The sequence below is a fragment of the Zootoca vivipara genome, chromosome 1 (genome assembly GCF_963506605.1).
Source record: "Zootoca vivipara chromosome 1, rZooViv1.1, whole genome shotgun sequence".
Taxonomy (NCBI): Eukaryota; Metazoa; Chordata; class Lepidosauria; order Squamata; family Lacertidae; genus Zootoca; species Zootoca vivipara.
This window is the reverse complement of record NC_083276.1, coordinates 10,227,721-10,245,080: the sequence shown is the minus strand read 5'-3', so window position 1 is coordinate 10,245,080 and position 17,360 is coordinate 10,227,721. Positions and strand designations below refer to the sequence as shown.

At 44.6% G+C, this 17,360-nt stretch overlaps 1 protein-coding gene across 1 annotated transcript in view; it reads right to left on the bottom strand.

The window, feature by feature from the left end:
• Positions 1-17,360, bottom strand: part of BRF1 (BRF1 RNA polymerase III transcription initiation factor subunit) — a 202,258-nt gene that overhangs the window by 43,073 nt on the left and 141,825 nt on the right. The window contains exons 12-15 of the mRNA XM_035104684.2: positions 12,109-12,170; positions 10,082-10,163; positions 7,969-8,024; positions 2,828-3,084 (exon numbers count right to left, since the gene is read on the bottom strand). Coding sequence (XP_034960575.2) covers positions 2,828-3,084; positions 7,969-8,024; positions 10,082-10,163; positions 12,109-12,170 — 457 coding nt within the window. The remainder of the gene's footprint in view (positions 1-2,827; positions 3,085-7,968; positions 8,025-10,081; positions 10,164-12,108; positions 12,171-17,360) is intronic.

Below are 17,360 nucleotides of genomic sequence, written 5' to 3'. Positions count from 1 at the left end.
TCATTGTCCGGCCCAGACACTGAGGTCCAGCTCCGAGAGCCTTCTGGTGGTTCCCTCACTGCAAAAAGTGAAGCAGAGGAACCAGGCAGAGGGCTTTCTTGGTAGTGCCACCTGCCCTGTGGAACGCCCTCCCACCAGATGTCAGGGAAATAAACAACTACCTGACTTTTAGAAGACATCCAAAGGGATGTTTAGGGAAGTTTTTGATTTTTGATGTTGTTCCTTTTTTATTACTGTTCTGTTCGGAGCCGCCCAGAGTGGCTGAGGAAACCCAGCCAGATGGGCAGGGTATAATTATTATTATTATTATTATTATTATTATTATTATTATTAGCCAAGAGGCAGAGAAGAGTCTGACTGGGGAAGAGTCAAGGGTGTCTCCCAGAGCTATAGCTAGGTGATCTTGCGACCCTGGCAGAACCATCCAGATTGCACCCCTAGCCACAGACAAATTATCTCTTCTTTCTGCCTCTACTCCAAACCACCCCCTCCATCCATTCAACTCACCCTCCATTCAACTCACCCTCTAACCTTTTCTTATGAGGCAATAATCAGTATTTTTATTTATAGACATATTTATGGACATATCTATAAGTCAATTTTGTGGGGGGCCCTCACCTACGCCCCTGGTGGGGGCCCACCTCACCACCCCCTAGCTACAGCCCTGGTGTCTCCCCCTCCTGCTGCAATAAGCTCCCCTCCTCCATTGTCTCTTAGAACTGAGCTGAAACTGGCGGAGCAGCAGCAGGCTGCACACAGGCACAGTTTCCAATTGCTGGGGGAAAGCGCCCTGGAGAGGAGGGGACGTAGTTGGCTGTGAAAAGGAGGGGACTTTCAGCCTCGGTGTAAGGGGAAGAGAATACAGGGATCCTCCCCTCATCAAGAGCAGCTCCTCCAATAGCAGCAATGCCAGCGAGGAGGGGGAGGAGTCCTGTGAGGAAGGGGGAAGAGGGGTGCAGGGCTCTGGCAACACAGAAGAGCCCCTGCTACACGTGAGGAAGGAAGAGAGAGGGGGGGAAAGGGGGGAGAAGGAAAACATGGAGCGTAGACCCTTTTTTTTCCGGTTTCGGAATTACGCAGGAGAAGGAGGGGAAGGAGATTTGCCGTCCCAAAACTCTTACACTGGAAGAAGTCGAGGGGCGGTCCATTGCCGGATTCTGCATCGGACTAAGCAGACATGTTCTACACACCAGTTCCACTGTAAATAGACTGCACTAAATAAAACTGTCTAAAGACAAGAATGTGGAGCGTCGTTACTCTAGAGTAGTCGCAACAACACCCCTTGACACTCGGCATAACTAATTCATGGGGCCAGACCTACTGAGGATGAGTTGCTGTGCTCATTAGGCCTGACACTCAGCCAAGTTTCTGGGTATTGTGTTTTGGCTAATAAAGAGTTAACTCCAGCGGCTCTTTGACAACATAGCCTCTGGCTATCAGATGTGGGTGTTTAATCACATAATCATTATCTTGATGTCTGCACAACTATGTGAAATGCCTGTTGGTAGTCGGAATACTGAGCTGGCAGAGCCATTGGGCTGGCCAAGTAGAGCCATTCTTATTGAAAACTAAAACGGGATTCGAGCCTTACAGCTAGCATGGCAGTCACCACTGGTGGTGCTAAATTACATTTGCCCCGTTCTCATGTGCAGCGCAGCTTTGTGGGGCATGGGGTTTATTTCGAGCTGCTGACAGCTCATTACGCAGGAGTTGTAAGGTGTCAGAGCAGCCCTGGAAGCCCAGTGCCGGTGCAAATCCCGCGCCAGCAGTATCCTCTGTTCCCCTGCAGCTATAGCTGTCACTTTGCATCACGCTGCCCATTTGCATCCATTTACGAAATAGCCCTGCCCCGAAGAGGAAGGCACTCGTAGCTGAGCTTTAATGAGGATGGGAAACAGGCAGATGGGCAGACATCAGCCTCAGGGAAAGCATGTCTTGCAACAGATTCCTTACCAGGGGTAATAAGTTCTTCTGGGAGATCACCTGGCATCATCTAGATGCTCCAAGGTAAGCTGCAGGGCCAACTAACTTGGGGTCTTTAAAGCATAAGCTGGCCAGGAAGAAATGACTATAAACAAAATCATCTCAGAACTCCGACATTCATTATATAGACAGCAGAGACCCCAAGGAGGAGTTAAGACAGCTGAATAGGCACATATATTTTAAATGCAGAAGATGCATCCATATTGTGCCCACTTCCACAATTGACCTCCCCCCTCATATTTTAGGAATATGCAACCTACAGAGAGAGAGAGAGAGAGAGAGAGAGAGAGAGAGAGAGAGAGAGAGAGAGAGAGAGAGAGAGAGAGAAAGAGAAAGAGAAAGAGAAAGAGAAAGAGAGAGAGAGATGTTTTCTAGAAAGTTTTGTATCTGAGGTAGTAATTAGCGACCAAATTTTGGAATAAAGTTCAAACAAAGAACTAAATCACGCCACTGCAAACTGTCACAGCAAGACGAGAACCATTATTTTTGTAAAAATCAACATGAAAAAATGGGGTTGGGGTGGGGAAGGCTTCAGCAAGCTTCTCATGTCAGCTAACACAAAATCTGATCATTTGGAGGGGGGAGGGAAGAACAGAAAAGAGTAAGAGCATTCTAGGAAGCAAAGTTTGTTATTGAGGGCTGACTGGTGCCTTCGCGTAAGGGTGATTAAGCCACAATGAAGCTGCCAGCCAACATGTGGCCTGCCGAGGATGATTCATTCTGGCCCCACATGCTGAACTAAAAGTGAAAGCCCCAACATTACCTGAGTGTCAGAGAACTGTTAACAATCTCTAGATGCACCGTTCACTGAAGAGAGAAGGATTTAAATGAATAATTGTGGTACCTTTTCCCCACACTGTTTACGGAGTTGGCCACATTCCGAGCCGCCAGAGATTTTCTTCTTGACAGTTTCTTGGTGCTGCTGCTGTCATCAGCGCTGTCATCATCTTTCTTTGGTGAGCTCCCTCCTTTGCTGTTGAGGTCCCTTAACACGTTATAATTAATTTTACTTGAAATCTTCTTCTGTTCCAACATCTTTTCAATTGCCTCTCCCGCTGTGCTGGCCTGGATCAGCTCCCGCTTCTTTGCAGACTTCTTGGGCTTAATTAAAACATAAACAGCAATTTTAGGGGGCAATCAGAATAATTTTACTGAGGCTGAAGAATGGGCTGCAGTTTAATCATCACTGCTCAGGTGGCAGCTGGCTGAGAGAGGAACTGATAGGTGGCACAGTTGCATCGGCACACTGCAAAGGATCCAAATCCTGAATAGTGGAGCTCATTGAAGATCCTCTTATTATTTCTGGCCCCTTAAGGACGCTGGGTTGCAATGCTTGTTTGAATAACTATCAAAACGCCCACCATGTATGGGAACTAGCAAATATTTCTAAAAGAATGTACTCTCTCCACCATGCGAACCCATGAATGCCAGGTGAAGCCAGAAAATTGAATGGTCCTTTAGGTGAATTAAAGGTCCATCAGTCCTGCTGATGGATAGCCACCTCTGCTTTGAGGTCCAGATTAATTTTTCCTGCCTTTTGACCACAATTAAGCAAATGGGTGAGAGTTCCAATAGTTAGGCCGAGACCACAACCAGATAGGATGGTGATTGCAGGATTGCCACCCTGCAGTTAGGACTATAAGCTCCTTGAGTTAGGGACTTGTTCTCTTGTACTTTATAAAGCATTGCACACAACATCTCCAACACAGTAATTTTAAAATGTCAGCTCTCCCTCCTCTTTCTGCAGTGTGTAGTAGAAGAAGCACCTGTCACCCCATCACTCCCTCTCCTAACTCATGATAACCATTGGTGGTGCAGGGAAACACAATATGCCATAACTACACATTATGGAAAGAGGAGGGGATTCAATACAGAATCACCATTGTTGGGGGAAACTCTGTGGCTACTGTGACATTTATTTCTGGCCAGAGATTGTGGCTGAATGCACCAACTGCAGGGTCAAAGGGAGTCACAACATGAAGACAAAACCCCACATAGGGCAGGTCTGCACTTTCTATTTTATTTTTATTTAATTTATTTAATTTATATACCACCCTATACTTGCAGGTCTCAGGGCAGTTCACAGAATAAAATCAAAATATAAAACCGCAAAACACATAATCAAAATAAAAACAACAACAAATGCAGGAAGATGCTACGCATTATAGGGAGTTGGCTGCAGATTTCTCAGCCACCGTACAGTGAAAGTAATAAATGAACTAGGTGCACACGTGATATCCTCAATTTCCCCAGTCCTTTCAAACATATGCGTACAAGGAATGCAGAAACTGGAAGCAACATGCCTGCAGAACTGCATGGGTATGCCCAAAAAGTCCACTTTTCCTCTGCTCAATAGTCTGTAAACTGAGCCGTATCCAACCATAAAGGGAGGGTTTCCCATGTTTATAATGCATGGGAAGTGAGCTACTAAAGTTTCAACTGGTTGTGTGAATTGGCCCCCTCATGTGTTCAGCTGTGATGTCTTTCTTGTCTCAAAAGCAATTTCATTTATTTTCCCAGGGGCATACTTTGTACAGCCTTGGGTTTGTAGTAACGAGTGAGCATCCATAGCCCACCTGTGGTTTCCACGTAAGCAACTCATCAAAGCAGAACATGTGAGGAACGAGAAAGGGCACGAGTGCAGTGCTTGCTCATTACATGGAAACTGGCCCACCCAACAACAACAGCAACAACCTGCTATCAATTGAATTGCTATTCATATGAATCCTGTCTGGTCCTTTTTGAACTGCGTTAGCGGCATCTGATAGAACGACATTTAACAGGTCAACTGCACACAGTGTGTGAAAGTGGCGATATTAAATGCTCCTGCCTGTTGAATTTGCTGGATGACTTCCGGGCATTACATGCAAAGGAAAACAATGGTTGCGATCCTGTGCCTTATTTAACTGGGGATAAGTCCCATTCAACTGAAAATGTTTCTTTCTAAATCATTTTATTGCTAGCTGATATAGACATGTCTGCTACCTATAGCGCCTTCTAGAATCACAGTTGGGAGGGACCCCCAAGGGTCCTCTAGTCCAACCCCCTCTCAGCTAAAGCATTCATGGCAGATGGCCATCCAGCCTCTGCTTAAAAGCCTCCAAGGATGGAGAGTCCACAACCTTCCAGCACTGCTGAACAGCTCTTACTGTCAGAAAGTTCTTCCTGATGTTTAGTCGGAATCTCCTTCCTTGTAACTTGAAGCCATGGGTTTGAGTCCTAGCCTCAAGAGCAGGAGAAAACGGCTCGTTTCCTCCTCCACGTGACAGCCCTTGAGATATTTGTAAATGGTATCATCTCCTCTCAGCCTCCTCTTTTCCGGGCTATACACACCCAAGCTCCTTCAAGCGCTCCTCGTAAGGCTTAGTTTCCTTGAATACGTTGAACGCCAAATAGATTTTTTATAAAAAAATTAAACAATTTGGATAACTTTATGATACTAACTTTTGACAACTGGCATTTCTGAAAACGTTATCTATTTAGCTTACTCTTGAATTGCCTTCTTGTAATGGCCATTGGCTATAAACAATCAAAATATAACTGACTGATTGACTGACAACATGCATAGATAGGATCGTGCTGTGAGTTGCTCTTTCCAGCCTGCTTGCATTTCCCTTCAGTCATATTCCATTTTATCAGCCTCTTTCCTATGCTAAAGGGTGATAATATTTTTAGCTTGCAGCTCCTGGTTTCCACACGGGGAATATCACACATTCCTCCCCCAGGCTTTCCTTGCTGAAAATTCCCTACAATACGTTAAGTCCTTTATTGCTGAAGTCTAGATTTTTCCCCCAGTCACAGAGGATGGCTTTTGTTTTGCTTTGTTTTAGTAAAAATAATATATTAAGAAAGCACATTCTCACTAAAATTATAATCACCACCGCCACCAGCAAAAGCGGGTCCAAAGACTGAGTGCAAGCCAGAAGTACCAAGTAGCATTACAGTCATTGTTGCAACAAAGAGCTCAAGGGATACAGCAGCAGTTTAAGTAAAAGTAGAGAGCTGTGTTCAAGAGTTCCCACAGGACTGCCACTCCACAGATCAGTGAAGGCAGCCAAGTAGAATACATGGAGTTGGAAACCTGCCCGTTAATGGGGTTGGGTTAGTGCAAGCCTGAGAAATGACGTGTGCTAGTCAAAGCAACAAGGTCAGCTAGATACAGACTGCATTAAACCCAAAAGCTGTTCTGTCATGGGGGGAATTAAGGATGATTTAAATGCAGCAATAGAAGCATAGGAAGCAGCCTTGTTCCGAGTCAGACCACTGGCCCACCTAGCTCTGTACTACCTGTACTGACTGGCAGCAGCTCTCGGGGTTTTAGAAAGGAGTACAGTATTTTCCATCCCTGCTAGGCAGTGACAGGAAGTGAAGCTGGGATGCAAAGCCCGAGTTCTATCAAATAAGCGCCCCGCCCCATTCCTCTATATGCAAAACCACAAATGTGTAAAGCAGATAGGGGAATGAGATACACAATTCCTTACCCGCAAAAGCCCTGTGCCAGGGTTCGTCAGCATGCCTGCTAAGAAAGGACTCAGTAAATTTCCCGCCAAACATCCACAATATACAAAAGATGGCTTGAAATTCCTGCTCTGTTCCTGTTTGCACTGTCTCAGCCTCTCCTTCTTCCATTCATTCCAAAGAGAGGAGGGCAGCAAAGAGTGCTGGCTGTTGTGGGTGCCTTTGCCTCAAAATGTGGAATTTTATTGTTATGGTATGTGGAATTTGTATTTTTCTATATTCTACTGCACATCAGCATTTGTTGGGATGTCAACTGCTTTGAGATTTCTTGAACTATAAAGCAGTACAACTTCAATCAATTAATTAGAAGAGGGCTTTTCTGGGTCTCAGGTGTTTCCCAAAAGCTTACCTATCTGATGTCAGTTCCACCGGCAACTGCTTGGGCAGCAATTTTTTGCTTCAAAAATAGCCCTCTTGCCTAGTAACCGAGACAGGTGTTATGTAGTCCATCAGGTTTTGACCATGTTATGTTGTCACTGCTACTGCCAAGGTAAGAACTGTTTTGATGGTGGCAACAAGAACAACAACCACAACCCTGAAGCTTCAGCAAATCCAGGATATGAAGAGCTTCACAATGGAGCGCTTCCACCTGATGCCAGGCACAGGAAGTAAGGCAACACAAATATTTAGTGTGGTGGATGCATTCTCTCTGCACAGACTTCATCACTGAAAAGCCCTCCCAAAGACTTCCCTTCGTACAAAACTCCACCATGAAAACATGTTACAGTATTCAGGTTAAAAAAAAAATTGGAGAAAATAGTGCTTGGATTACTTTCTTTCATTCTTTTTAAATATCAGGGAGGTTTGAGTAAAAGATGATTAAAAATATTTACTCCTACAGGGTAAAAGAAGAAGAAAAGCAACTGTATGAATTTTAACAAAACAGAGTTTATATGAACTTTTATATCACATCTCAGGGTTGTTTTTTCCAAGTCACGTAAGGAAGATTGTTCCTTTTAACCTATTGCAAAGCAGGGTTAGATTGACTAAAGTAGAACGCTCTTCTGGCAGTAAGAGGAGATATGATAGCCATTTACAAATATCTCAAGGGCTGTCACGTGGAAGAGGAAACAAGTTGTTTTCTCCTGCTCTTGAGGGTAGGATTCAAACCAATGGCTTCAAGTTACAAGAAAGGAGATTCCGACTAAACATCAGGAAGACCTTTCTGACAGTAAGAGCTGTTCAACCTTAGGGAGGTTGTGGACTCTCCTTCCTTGGAGGCTTTTCTGCAGAGGTTGGATGGCCATCTGCCATGGATGCTTCAGCTGAAATTTCTGCATTGCAGGGGGTTGGACTAGATGACTCTTGGAGTCTCTTCCAACTCTACAATTCTCTGATTCTCTGAGTTAATCTTTGGATTGCCCCTGTGCTTTCTAAATCAGTCTGGTCCAAGAGTATTGTAAATCTGAACAAAAATTGTCCGTCCACATACATTTTCAGTCTGCTTATTCAAAAGAGTTTATTTACCTTATGTTCTTTATAAATCCCAAGCTCCTTCTCTTTCGCTATTCTTGCTTCTTTTTCTGGAAGAGGACACAAAAAAGTAGTGTGAAAGCACAAGTGTAATCTGGCTAGTATTATAGAAGACTATGACTAGTTTTAATGACAACTTAACTAAGGGAACCCCATGTATGTCATTCTGAGTTCTATCGTGGAATAAAATAATTTTATATGTGCACACAGAATTTTACAGTACTTAACACAATTGAAATTTTGAAAGGACACACAGAAAACTCTACTTTAGAGCAGGGAAAGACTGGCTTCGTGTTCCATTATCTACTTATAAAAAGAGCAACCCAAAATCCAAGTGACTCACAGGTACATGCTAAGCTGGTGAAGCAGGAGTGCATGTTTAAAGTTAAGGCAGCCTCCGCTAACGTGACTACAACTCCCATCAGCCCCAGCCAGCACAAAGCATCCGGAGAGCACCAGGCTGGCAAAGAATGAGTTATGGCATAACTAATCATTAGGATATCATGATACTGCACTCTTTCTAATGAACATAAGAGGGGTTTGTTGGATCAGATTAAGGCCTGGTTCAGCACCAAAAGAATATACTAAGTGGTCTACTGGAGAAACTGACTGGTAAACCACAGTCTACTGCCTGTCCACCCCTGGCCTAGAGGGCCTTTAAGTTAGAAAGGCAAAAAAATTATTTGAAAACCAGTTGCCTAATAAATCCCCCTACAAAACTGTCAAGATCTGCACTGAATTCCTTTCAAGGAGGCAAACTTCATGTAATGGCTACAGCATTTGGGAGGGGATGGTAAACCAAAGTTAAAACCCCTAAGAAGTTATGAAACTCCTTGAGATGTATTGAGAAAGACAATTTTCTACCAGCCTAACTTGGGCTGGGGTCGTTGTGAGGCTAAAACACTACTCAAAGCTCCTTGAAGGAATGATGGAATACACATGTAGCAAACGATCAAGTACAATTTATATTTATATGACTTGAAGCCTTTTTGCATACATTGGCCCAGTTCAGATGCAATGCCAAACTATGTTTTAGTACAGTATTCATGTGCCTTAAGCTTGCATGATCCCACCCCTCCTCTGGAGCAGCCATGAAAGAAGATCAGAAGTTTTCACTTCTGTTTCTAAACTAAACATAGTTCCTCATTACATCCAAACTTAGGGAACTCTGGCTAGTTTAGACTATTTGATCCTGGCATATTTCCCCCCACCCTTCCCATCCCCCCTCTCCCCATTATTATTTTTTAGTGTCCACCAATCCTGACTCATATGAACAAAATAGAGCTTAAACTAACTAGAGTTCATTGAGTTTGGATGGAACAAGAAACTGTGGTTAGACAATGGATGCTTAGCACAGCCTTCCCTTAGCTGTGCCAGAGGAGAAGACGGGAGGGGGAGCTTCAAGTGCACTGCAGCTCATGCATGCCAGCAAAACCAATAGTTCAGCACAGCACCTGGACTGGACTATTATCTTAGAAACACTATCATCAAGGATGTAAAGCAGGGCACTATGATTATATTACATACAACTGCTTGGTTTTGCTGCAATAGCCTAACATAGCTACCCCTCCAGAAATAAGTTTGTCTAAAATCATCTTGCTTGCTTGCAGCTCGCTCTTAGTCATGCCACAATATGCCACAACCAGCATTGGTTTCATTTTCATCCTGCCCTTCATCCTGAGAGCTTAAGGTACAGGGTGCCCCCCACATTTATCCTCCTTTGTGGGGTGGGCTAGACAATGAGAGAGTAGCAACCCCCCCTCCAAGATCAGCCAGTAAGCTTTGTAGCTGCATTGGGATTCTCTCCCTCCCTCCCCAGTCCTAACTGGATCCCCTATTGACTATACCAACCTTCCCCTAGCTGGTGTTCTCCAGATGTTTCAGACTGGCTAGGCCAGATGGGAGATGTAGTCCAAAACATCTGGAGGGCATCAGGTTGGGGAAGGCTGCACTATACCATGCTGGTTGCTAAGGCACAGTTAGAAACCCTGTTGAAAGGCAACAGAATTAGGTCTACAATGAAGTGATTAATCACAGTTGAATGTTTTCAGCCTCAAGACTTCACTACATGACTCACCCAAAAGAGGCTTCCATTCATTTGACTTACCCTTTTGTTCCTTCAGATAATCTGCATTTTCCCTCATCCAGAGTTCTGCTTTTATTTTGGCTTCGGAATCATTAAGTATATACTAGGGACCAAAAGAAAAAAGGTAAGTGTGTTTTGTTTGTTTTTTTGTTCTTCAGCAGCAGACATAGGAACTCTGCCCACTCCATCACCTCCTTGCTTCTACCTCTCCTCCGTTGACCTGGCTAGGGCTTCCGCGTGACGGGGAGGAGAGAAAGAGGCATCTGTGTGGCAAAGAGCAGAAGGGAAAGCAAGGCAGCAGAGAGGCAGGTTATGGAATGAGATGGGTAAAGAAGGCTTGGGGGTGTGGAGAAACGAGAAGCCACCAAAGGAGATCCAGTTGGTAGACAATCTTGAAAAGAGGATCAAGGGAGGGAAGGGAGGGGACAACACTCATCAGAGCTCCTCAGGGCTCTCCGATGCCAGCATTGTAAAGGCAAAGGTAAAGGGACCCCTGACCATTAGGTCCAGTCACGCACGACTCTGGGGTTGCGGGGTTCATCTTGCTTTACTGGCCGAGGGAGCCGGTGTACAGCTTCCAGGTCGTGTAGCCAGCTTGACTAAGCCGCTTCTGGCGAAACCAGAGCAACACACGGAAACACCGTTTACCTTCCCGCTGGAGCGGTACCTATTTATCTACTTGCACTTTGATGTGCTTCCGAACTGCTAGGTTGGCAGGAGCAGGGACCAAGCAACAGGAGCTCACCCTGTCGCGGGGATTCGAACCGCTGACCTTCTGATCAGCAAGCCCTAGGCTCTGTGGTTTAACCCACAGCGCCACCTGCCTCCCTACCAGCACTGTAGTCACCACTAAGTGGACTTTCATTAAATGAACTATTTACAGTTGCATGTATGGAGGAGATACTCTTGCGGGTACCACAGAGCCGTCTAAATCCATCCTCCTCCTTTCACAACACCTATTTAAAGCACAACACTCTACACGAGGGGACTTGTGGGGAGGCAGCATGAAGAAGGAGGAGGAATAAGTTAATATTATAAGGATAAGATTTGGAGTTGAAGTAGAAAATCCGCCACAATTAATTAGAGAAGTTAGGAAAACCAGGAAGAAGAGATTTGAGGAAGTCACAATTATAATGTGAAGAAAATAAGAATTGGAAATTTTTAAATTTTTATTTGTGGTTTTTTTGGTGTTGTTTTTTTTTCATAGGTATTGTGTTTATGTTTTGTTTAAGGCTTGTGTTAAAGGAGCAGCTGAGGGGAAACCAATCCCCAGAGCCCCTCCATCCCTGTCCTTTCAGTGGCAGGGAGGGGATGAGGGGGGAGGGGGGAGGGGGAGGTCAAACCCAGCCTTACAATGGACCCCTCTGATTCTCAATGGTACTACTGGTGGCAGAAGTGGACTTGTGGGGGGAGGGAAATTGGAGGGACAGAGCATGTATTGTGTGTTTTGTTTGTTTTGTTTCTATATAAAAAAAACCCAATAAAAATTATTATTTTAAAAAAACACTCTACCAACAAGGAAGTACCTCATCCCTGAGCACCCAGCATTTCTGGAACTTGGGTCCCCAGCTGTTGTTGGACTACAACTCCCATCACCCTTGACCACTGGTCTTGCTAGCTAGGGATGATGGGAGTTGTAGTCCAACAACAGCTGGGGACCCAAGTTCCAGAAACACTGATCCTACAGCCAACCATAGCATGCCTCTTTAAAAAATGACAGTGTTTGCCTCTCGACATCATTTTGATAACACACTACAAGCATTTTGATTTTGTAAAAATCTGGTCATTCTTGCAGACAACCACTAAATGTTGTAGCAGTGCTCTGTATCTGTAATCTACACCTGAGATTGTGTGGGTTTCTCACCACTGTTGCTCCAATGTCTTGATATTGGTGCTGGTACCACCAATTAAAATTAAGCGATTATGGTATGCATCATCAGCAGAATAAAGCAGATATTTTTGATCCCTGGTAAAATAAAATGCATATTGCACGCAGAGACAATTTTATTGGTGGTGGGGGCAGAGTAAGAAAGAGGAAGCATTCTTACCATATCTATTTCACTGTCGTCAATTCCACTTAGATCTAATTCACCATCTCCAGTATTTTCATCTAAATAGAAGCAACATAAATTTTAATTAGGGTGTGCATTCATTCCAAATCAACTCTGATTCAAACCCTGGCTTTAATCATCTCGGAAGTGCGGTCTTTCTGATAACTGGTTTGCTAACAAAGCAATCTTTCACAAGATGGGACCCGTCCAAATTAAAAAGGGGGAGAAATGAGGTTTTCCTAACGACACTCTCCTATTGTTGCTGTTTCTTGTGTGAACACAATTTGTCACTGAAGTTAATTAGTGAGGAGAAGACACCAAAAAGGCTTGGCCCCCGCCCCCCCCTTGGCTCCTTGCGAATCACCGCTAATATGGTTCAATGGCAAACACTCAATTAAATACAAAGTGATGGAATCAGAGGTTAGGAACTTTAAAAATTCCTCCAAGTCAAGGACATGCAACATTTGAACAGCTGCTGCCCTGCCCCATGTGACTGGCAAATACTAGCGCGAATGCAGCCCAATCACAACATCTGCTTTGTGTATTGCTGAACATACATATGTGTGTGACACAGTTGTAAGATACCTAGGTAGGAGGCCAGCAGCTGAGAAGGAGCACTTGACTGAGGCCCCGTCTGCACTATAATTTAAAGCACTCTCATCCTACATTAAACAGTCACAGCTTCCTGCAAAGCATCCTGGGAACTGTACTGCGCCCTACTGCAATGCGCTCTACGTGGGGTTACCTTTGAAGGTGACCCGGAAACTACAACTAATCCAGAATGTGGCAGCTGGACTGGTGACTGGGAGTGGCTGCCGAGACCATATAACACCATATAACCCAGAAGGCAGAGCTAGTCCCATAGATTTATTTCTTTTTAGCAACTTTGAGTGAGCTCAGACATCCACTGACCAAGTGCTAACTTTCTGCAATGTGCACGCAACTGCTTGGTGAATTGTTCACCTAAAACCTAAAAGTGACCTCCCCGGGGTGCAAGACTGGGCAGCGTGTATGGAGGTCCTGGGTTCCCCAGAAGACAAGACCCTCCTCTCGGCCTTGCTGATGTGGCCCAAAGGAAAGCAGAGCAATACGTTTGGCACCAGCTTGGGTGCAGGAGTTGCCGGAAGGAGGTGTACAAGCTGCCGTTCAACCGCCTTAGGGATTGCACTCTGGATTTGTGTAGGGTTTACTCCTTAGCCTTTTCTTCTCCTGAAAATGTCCTCCATGACAGCAGGTACGGATTGCTCCTGGGAGTTTAGTCCCAAAGTCTTTCTCATGAATGACTATAGCCGCAAGGCAGTGGAGGTTTCGGATCAGAGTTTTCACCAGTAGCTACCCGAGTCTTCTTCTCTCCCCCCCCCTTTTTTTAAGAAGGGGACAAAAATTGCCTGCTTCCAGTCCACAGGGACCTCCCTTTTTCTCCAAGAATTCTTGAAGGTTACAGAGGGATGCTCTGAGATTACACCTGCAAGCTCCTTTAGTACCCGTGGGTACAGCTCGTCAGTTCAATTGTGGGAGAGGCTGCGTGTGCACCAAGACACCTCCTCTGCTAAAGTGAATGGTGGGGCTCACTCATAAAAGATTTACCTAAGTATAAATTCTCGCTTGAGGACAAAAGAAGTGCTTTATTGAACCAGTTCAAGGTCCCCCTAATCTGACATACTATGCAAGAATCACAGCAATCCCCAGGCAGAAGAGGGTGGCTACCAGTGGGGGCACTAGCAACTTTCTGCCTACTCTTGTTTAAAGTCATTATTCAAAAATTAATAGGCAAACCATATGCTGATTAGGGAATGCTTTCTGCAGCACTAAATTCAGTTTTTTGGGTCATTTACATTTCTTCATCCCTGCTCCCCACACAAAAAAAAGTTAATTTAGCCGGTTTGAGCTTTGGGGTATATTTCCCCACTCTAATCCTCCCAAATTTATTCTTAGTGTTTTGTAGAACAAAAAAGGAGAAAGTGCCTGAAACGCACACAAATCCTTAATATGCCAGTTTGAAAATTAGGCCATTTCCATGCGCTGCGGAACAGTTTTTATGTCAACACTTTAATTTTAAACTAATTTTGGAATTTGGTGCCAGTTGTTTCCTCCATCAGTGGCAGGCAGAGAGAAGTCATTTGCCAACTGCCAAATTGCAGGAAAAGGATCTAAGAGGAAGTGATCCGAAATAAGCATGACTTATATCAGAGAGAAGATGTATAGGGAGTAATTGATGGCTCCTGGTCCTGCTTGCAAATAGCCACTCTTCAGACTGTCTGACAGGCATTCATTACGTGCAAAGATTTGCTGAGAACGCGCAGGGCATCCAAGCTCCCAGGTTTTATGTCCCCTCTAAACAAAACTGTTTTGTTATAAAATAAACATCCACTGTAATGCTCAAATTTGAGAAAGGAAAAACAGCTGTTCTGATGTACCACAGCAAACTCCGCTGCAATCATCGCTGAAACCAGCTGAACTGCCCTAACTGCTGAGCATGACCATCTGTTGTCCATTAAACAGCTTGCTCCAGAGGCAGAGAGAGAGAGAGAAAGGAGCTCCTGACTCTTGGCTCTTTGTCAGCCAGGGGGGAAAAGGCACCCCCTTTCAGCTCAACTTTTCCAAAGTGTTTCTGAACAATATTCTCATATTTAATAAAAAATGTCTGAAACGCCGTATTCCATAAACACAGATGTGACCACCCTTTGGCCCACGATCTTAAAACAGCAGAGGTCTGAATGGTTTTGATGTGGTTCCTTGCAAGTTTCGACTTTCTTCTTCTTTTCCTTCCAGAGGAAGTCAAAGCCTGCAGGGTACAGGTAAAAAACAGGCTTCTGGATTTTTAAAGGAAGTAACGCTTTAGGCTATTAATTCTGTAAGCAGATCAGAGAGCGCCTTTATGGTTCAACAAGGCCAAGGAGCAACAGGCGCACCCACCACCACCTTCCCTGCCCATTCTAATCTCTCCAGCGTAACTAGCACCTTCTGCGGCTTTCCACCAAGTCTCCAAGTCAATTACAGTCCTGAAACTTAAAAGCGCCTGTCATGCCCTTTGCAGCCGCCACCTCCCCCTCCCCCTGCCCCAGGCCTTCTGAAGATAAGCGCAGGGGTTGCAAAAGAAGGGGAGGGGGGTGCTCAGCGCAGGAGCATATGCTTTGCTTGTAAAAAGTGCTAGGTTTAATCCTTCGTATCTGTGGTGAGAATTTCAGATAGGAGGAGGGCTACGAAAGACCTCCACCTTTGACAGCTAGTAACAGTCAGGAGTCGATAACACTGCCTTAGATGGATCAGTTGTGTAGTTCAGTGAAGGGCAGTTTCACATACCTGTTGCTTTTGGACTGGGCTTTGTAAAACTATGTTTGGAACAAATACATTTCTACCTGTCTGGTGACCATTCAGATCTTCATCTAAAGCTCTGCTCGGAAGTCCTCCTTCTAGAGAAATTAGAAAACTAGTAGGAAAAAGCAAGGGTTTCTAAGGAGCAGCACCAAAGCTCTGGAATGACCTCTGGGAGGGAGTACATCCTGAAAACCTGTTTGTTTGCACAGGTCTCTGGGAATTAGTTCTCTGGCTTTTTATTGCCAGACTAGGACTTGATAACAGTATTGATTCTGTGGTTTTATATTGTCTGCCCTTTAAAAAATGGATCTCTAGCAGTTTTACAGCTCTTAATCATATGCGGCATGGCTGGGCACCTGCCAAAGTTTTCCTTTCTGCAGAGGGCACATTGACACTGTAGGAAGATGTGGAGACACATCTAATTTCCCAACAGGGGAATTGCTTGCCATACAACAGTCCTAGGAAGCTACACTGGGAATGCCAGCTTGCATTGAAGGTGTGGAGTACAAGACCATTCCAGAGGCCCTTGTGATGATGCAGGTGTCTCTAAGGCAATCATTCACTGCCCTGTAGGAATGCTGACCACACACAAGAATGGCATCCTCCACAGCTAGCCTCTCCTACTGTGAAATGGAAAATTGGCCTCTAATGCAATCTCCCATTTTCTGATGGAAACGGCAGCAGAAGATGACCCTCTCTCACTCCTTTTGGGCCTCCTTCACCTGAGAAGGCTAAACGCTCAGCTCCACCCTGCCCACCTGGAAATGAGAGCACAACCCAGAGTCTTCAGTCAATTTCCTCATCGTCCTTTTTGGGTGCTGGCAGAGGAGACCAGCAAAGCGGGGGCATGGGTAAGGTTACAAAATCCAGCTCTTTCTTCTTGTGCAGAATCTGGGGTTACCTCGGCGCAAAACGTATTTGCAAAGAGCACAAGAGTTCCCGACGCAAGGCTCATAAGCATGTTTGTGTGACCAGTTGCAAAAGATTTAAAGAGAGATGTGCCAGGGCAGACACAGACCACAGGCAAGGCGCAGAGTTAAGGCCATTTAAGCCCCACTGATTCAGGCAGAGTGTGTGTGCTTAAAACTCTCCCACTCAAAGCTTAAGAGGGCTGGACTGAGCCCTACATCTTAAGTATTGCATACTGCTACTTGCAGTGAAGAAGTCGTGACTTTTTGTCTTTAGCTTTAAAAGAATAATGCACTGATTTGAGATTATAATTTGAAAGAGGTCCTGATGACATCACAGCCTTAAGGACGTTTCTTATTTCTCTGACAGAAGGACAAAACTATGTCCAAATAAGAGGATTTCCTTAGAGCCAGCCACTAAGTGGATTGCAGGGAATCCTCTGAAGCCTGTACAGTTAAGAACACTTCAATTTTACTGAACCAGGCTCTTAAATAAGTACTATGCTATAAAACAAAAACGATTTGTGCTGTATGGTTCCATGGTGGTTAATTTTTTAAAACACTCTAGCATAGATGTCAAGCACTTCAACGCAACAATAATTATTGGGTTTGCAAATGAAACAGAAACGTTGTAGATTTCCACTGCATGATCCAAAAACTATGGATTCTAACCTTGGAGAATCAATTGGGCTATTCATAAATAAGCACTTTCGTGCCAAGACATAAACCAAACATGAGATCTAAGCCGCAAACACTAACGTAAACCAAATGCACAATGAACAGCTATTTGCCTCACCACCCTTGTGCTTTCTCAAACCACTATCAGTCTATAAAATCAGCTGCAAACATTCGGTTGCACTATAAGAAACAGAATGGATTCTTCATATGGAGATGAGGAATTCCTGAAGGTTCCCAAGGTGGGGGCAGCCGTCTTCATTGTTCGCAAGCTGGGTGCCATTTTGAATCGAGGTGGCAGACCAAAATGTAACTTTGGAGTGACTTCACCTATTTTGGTCCAAACTC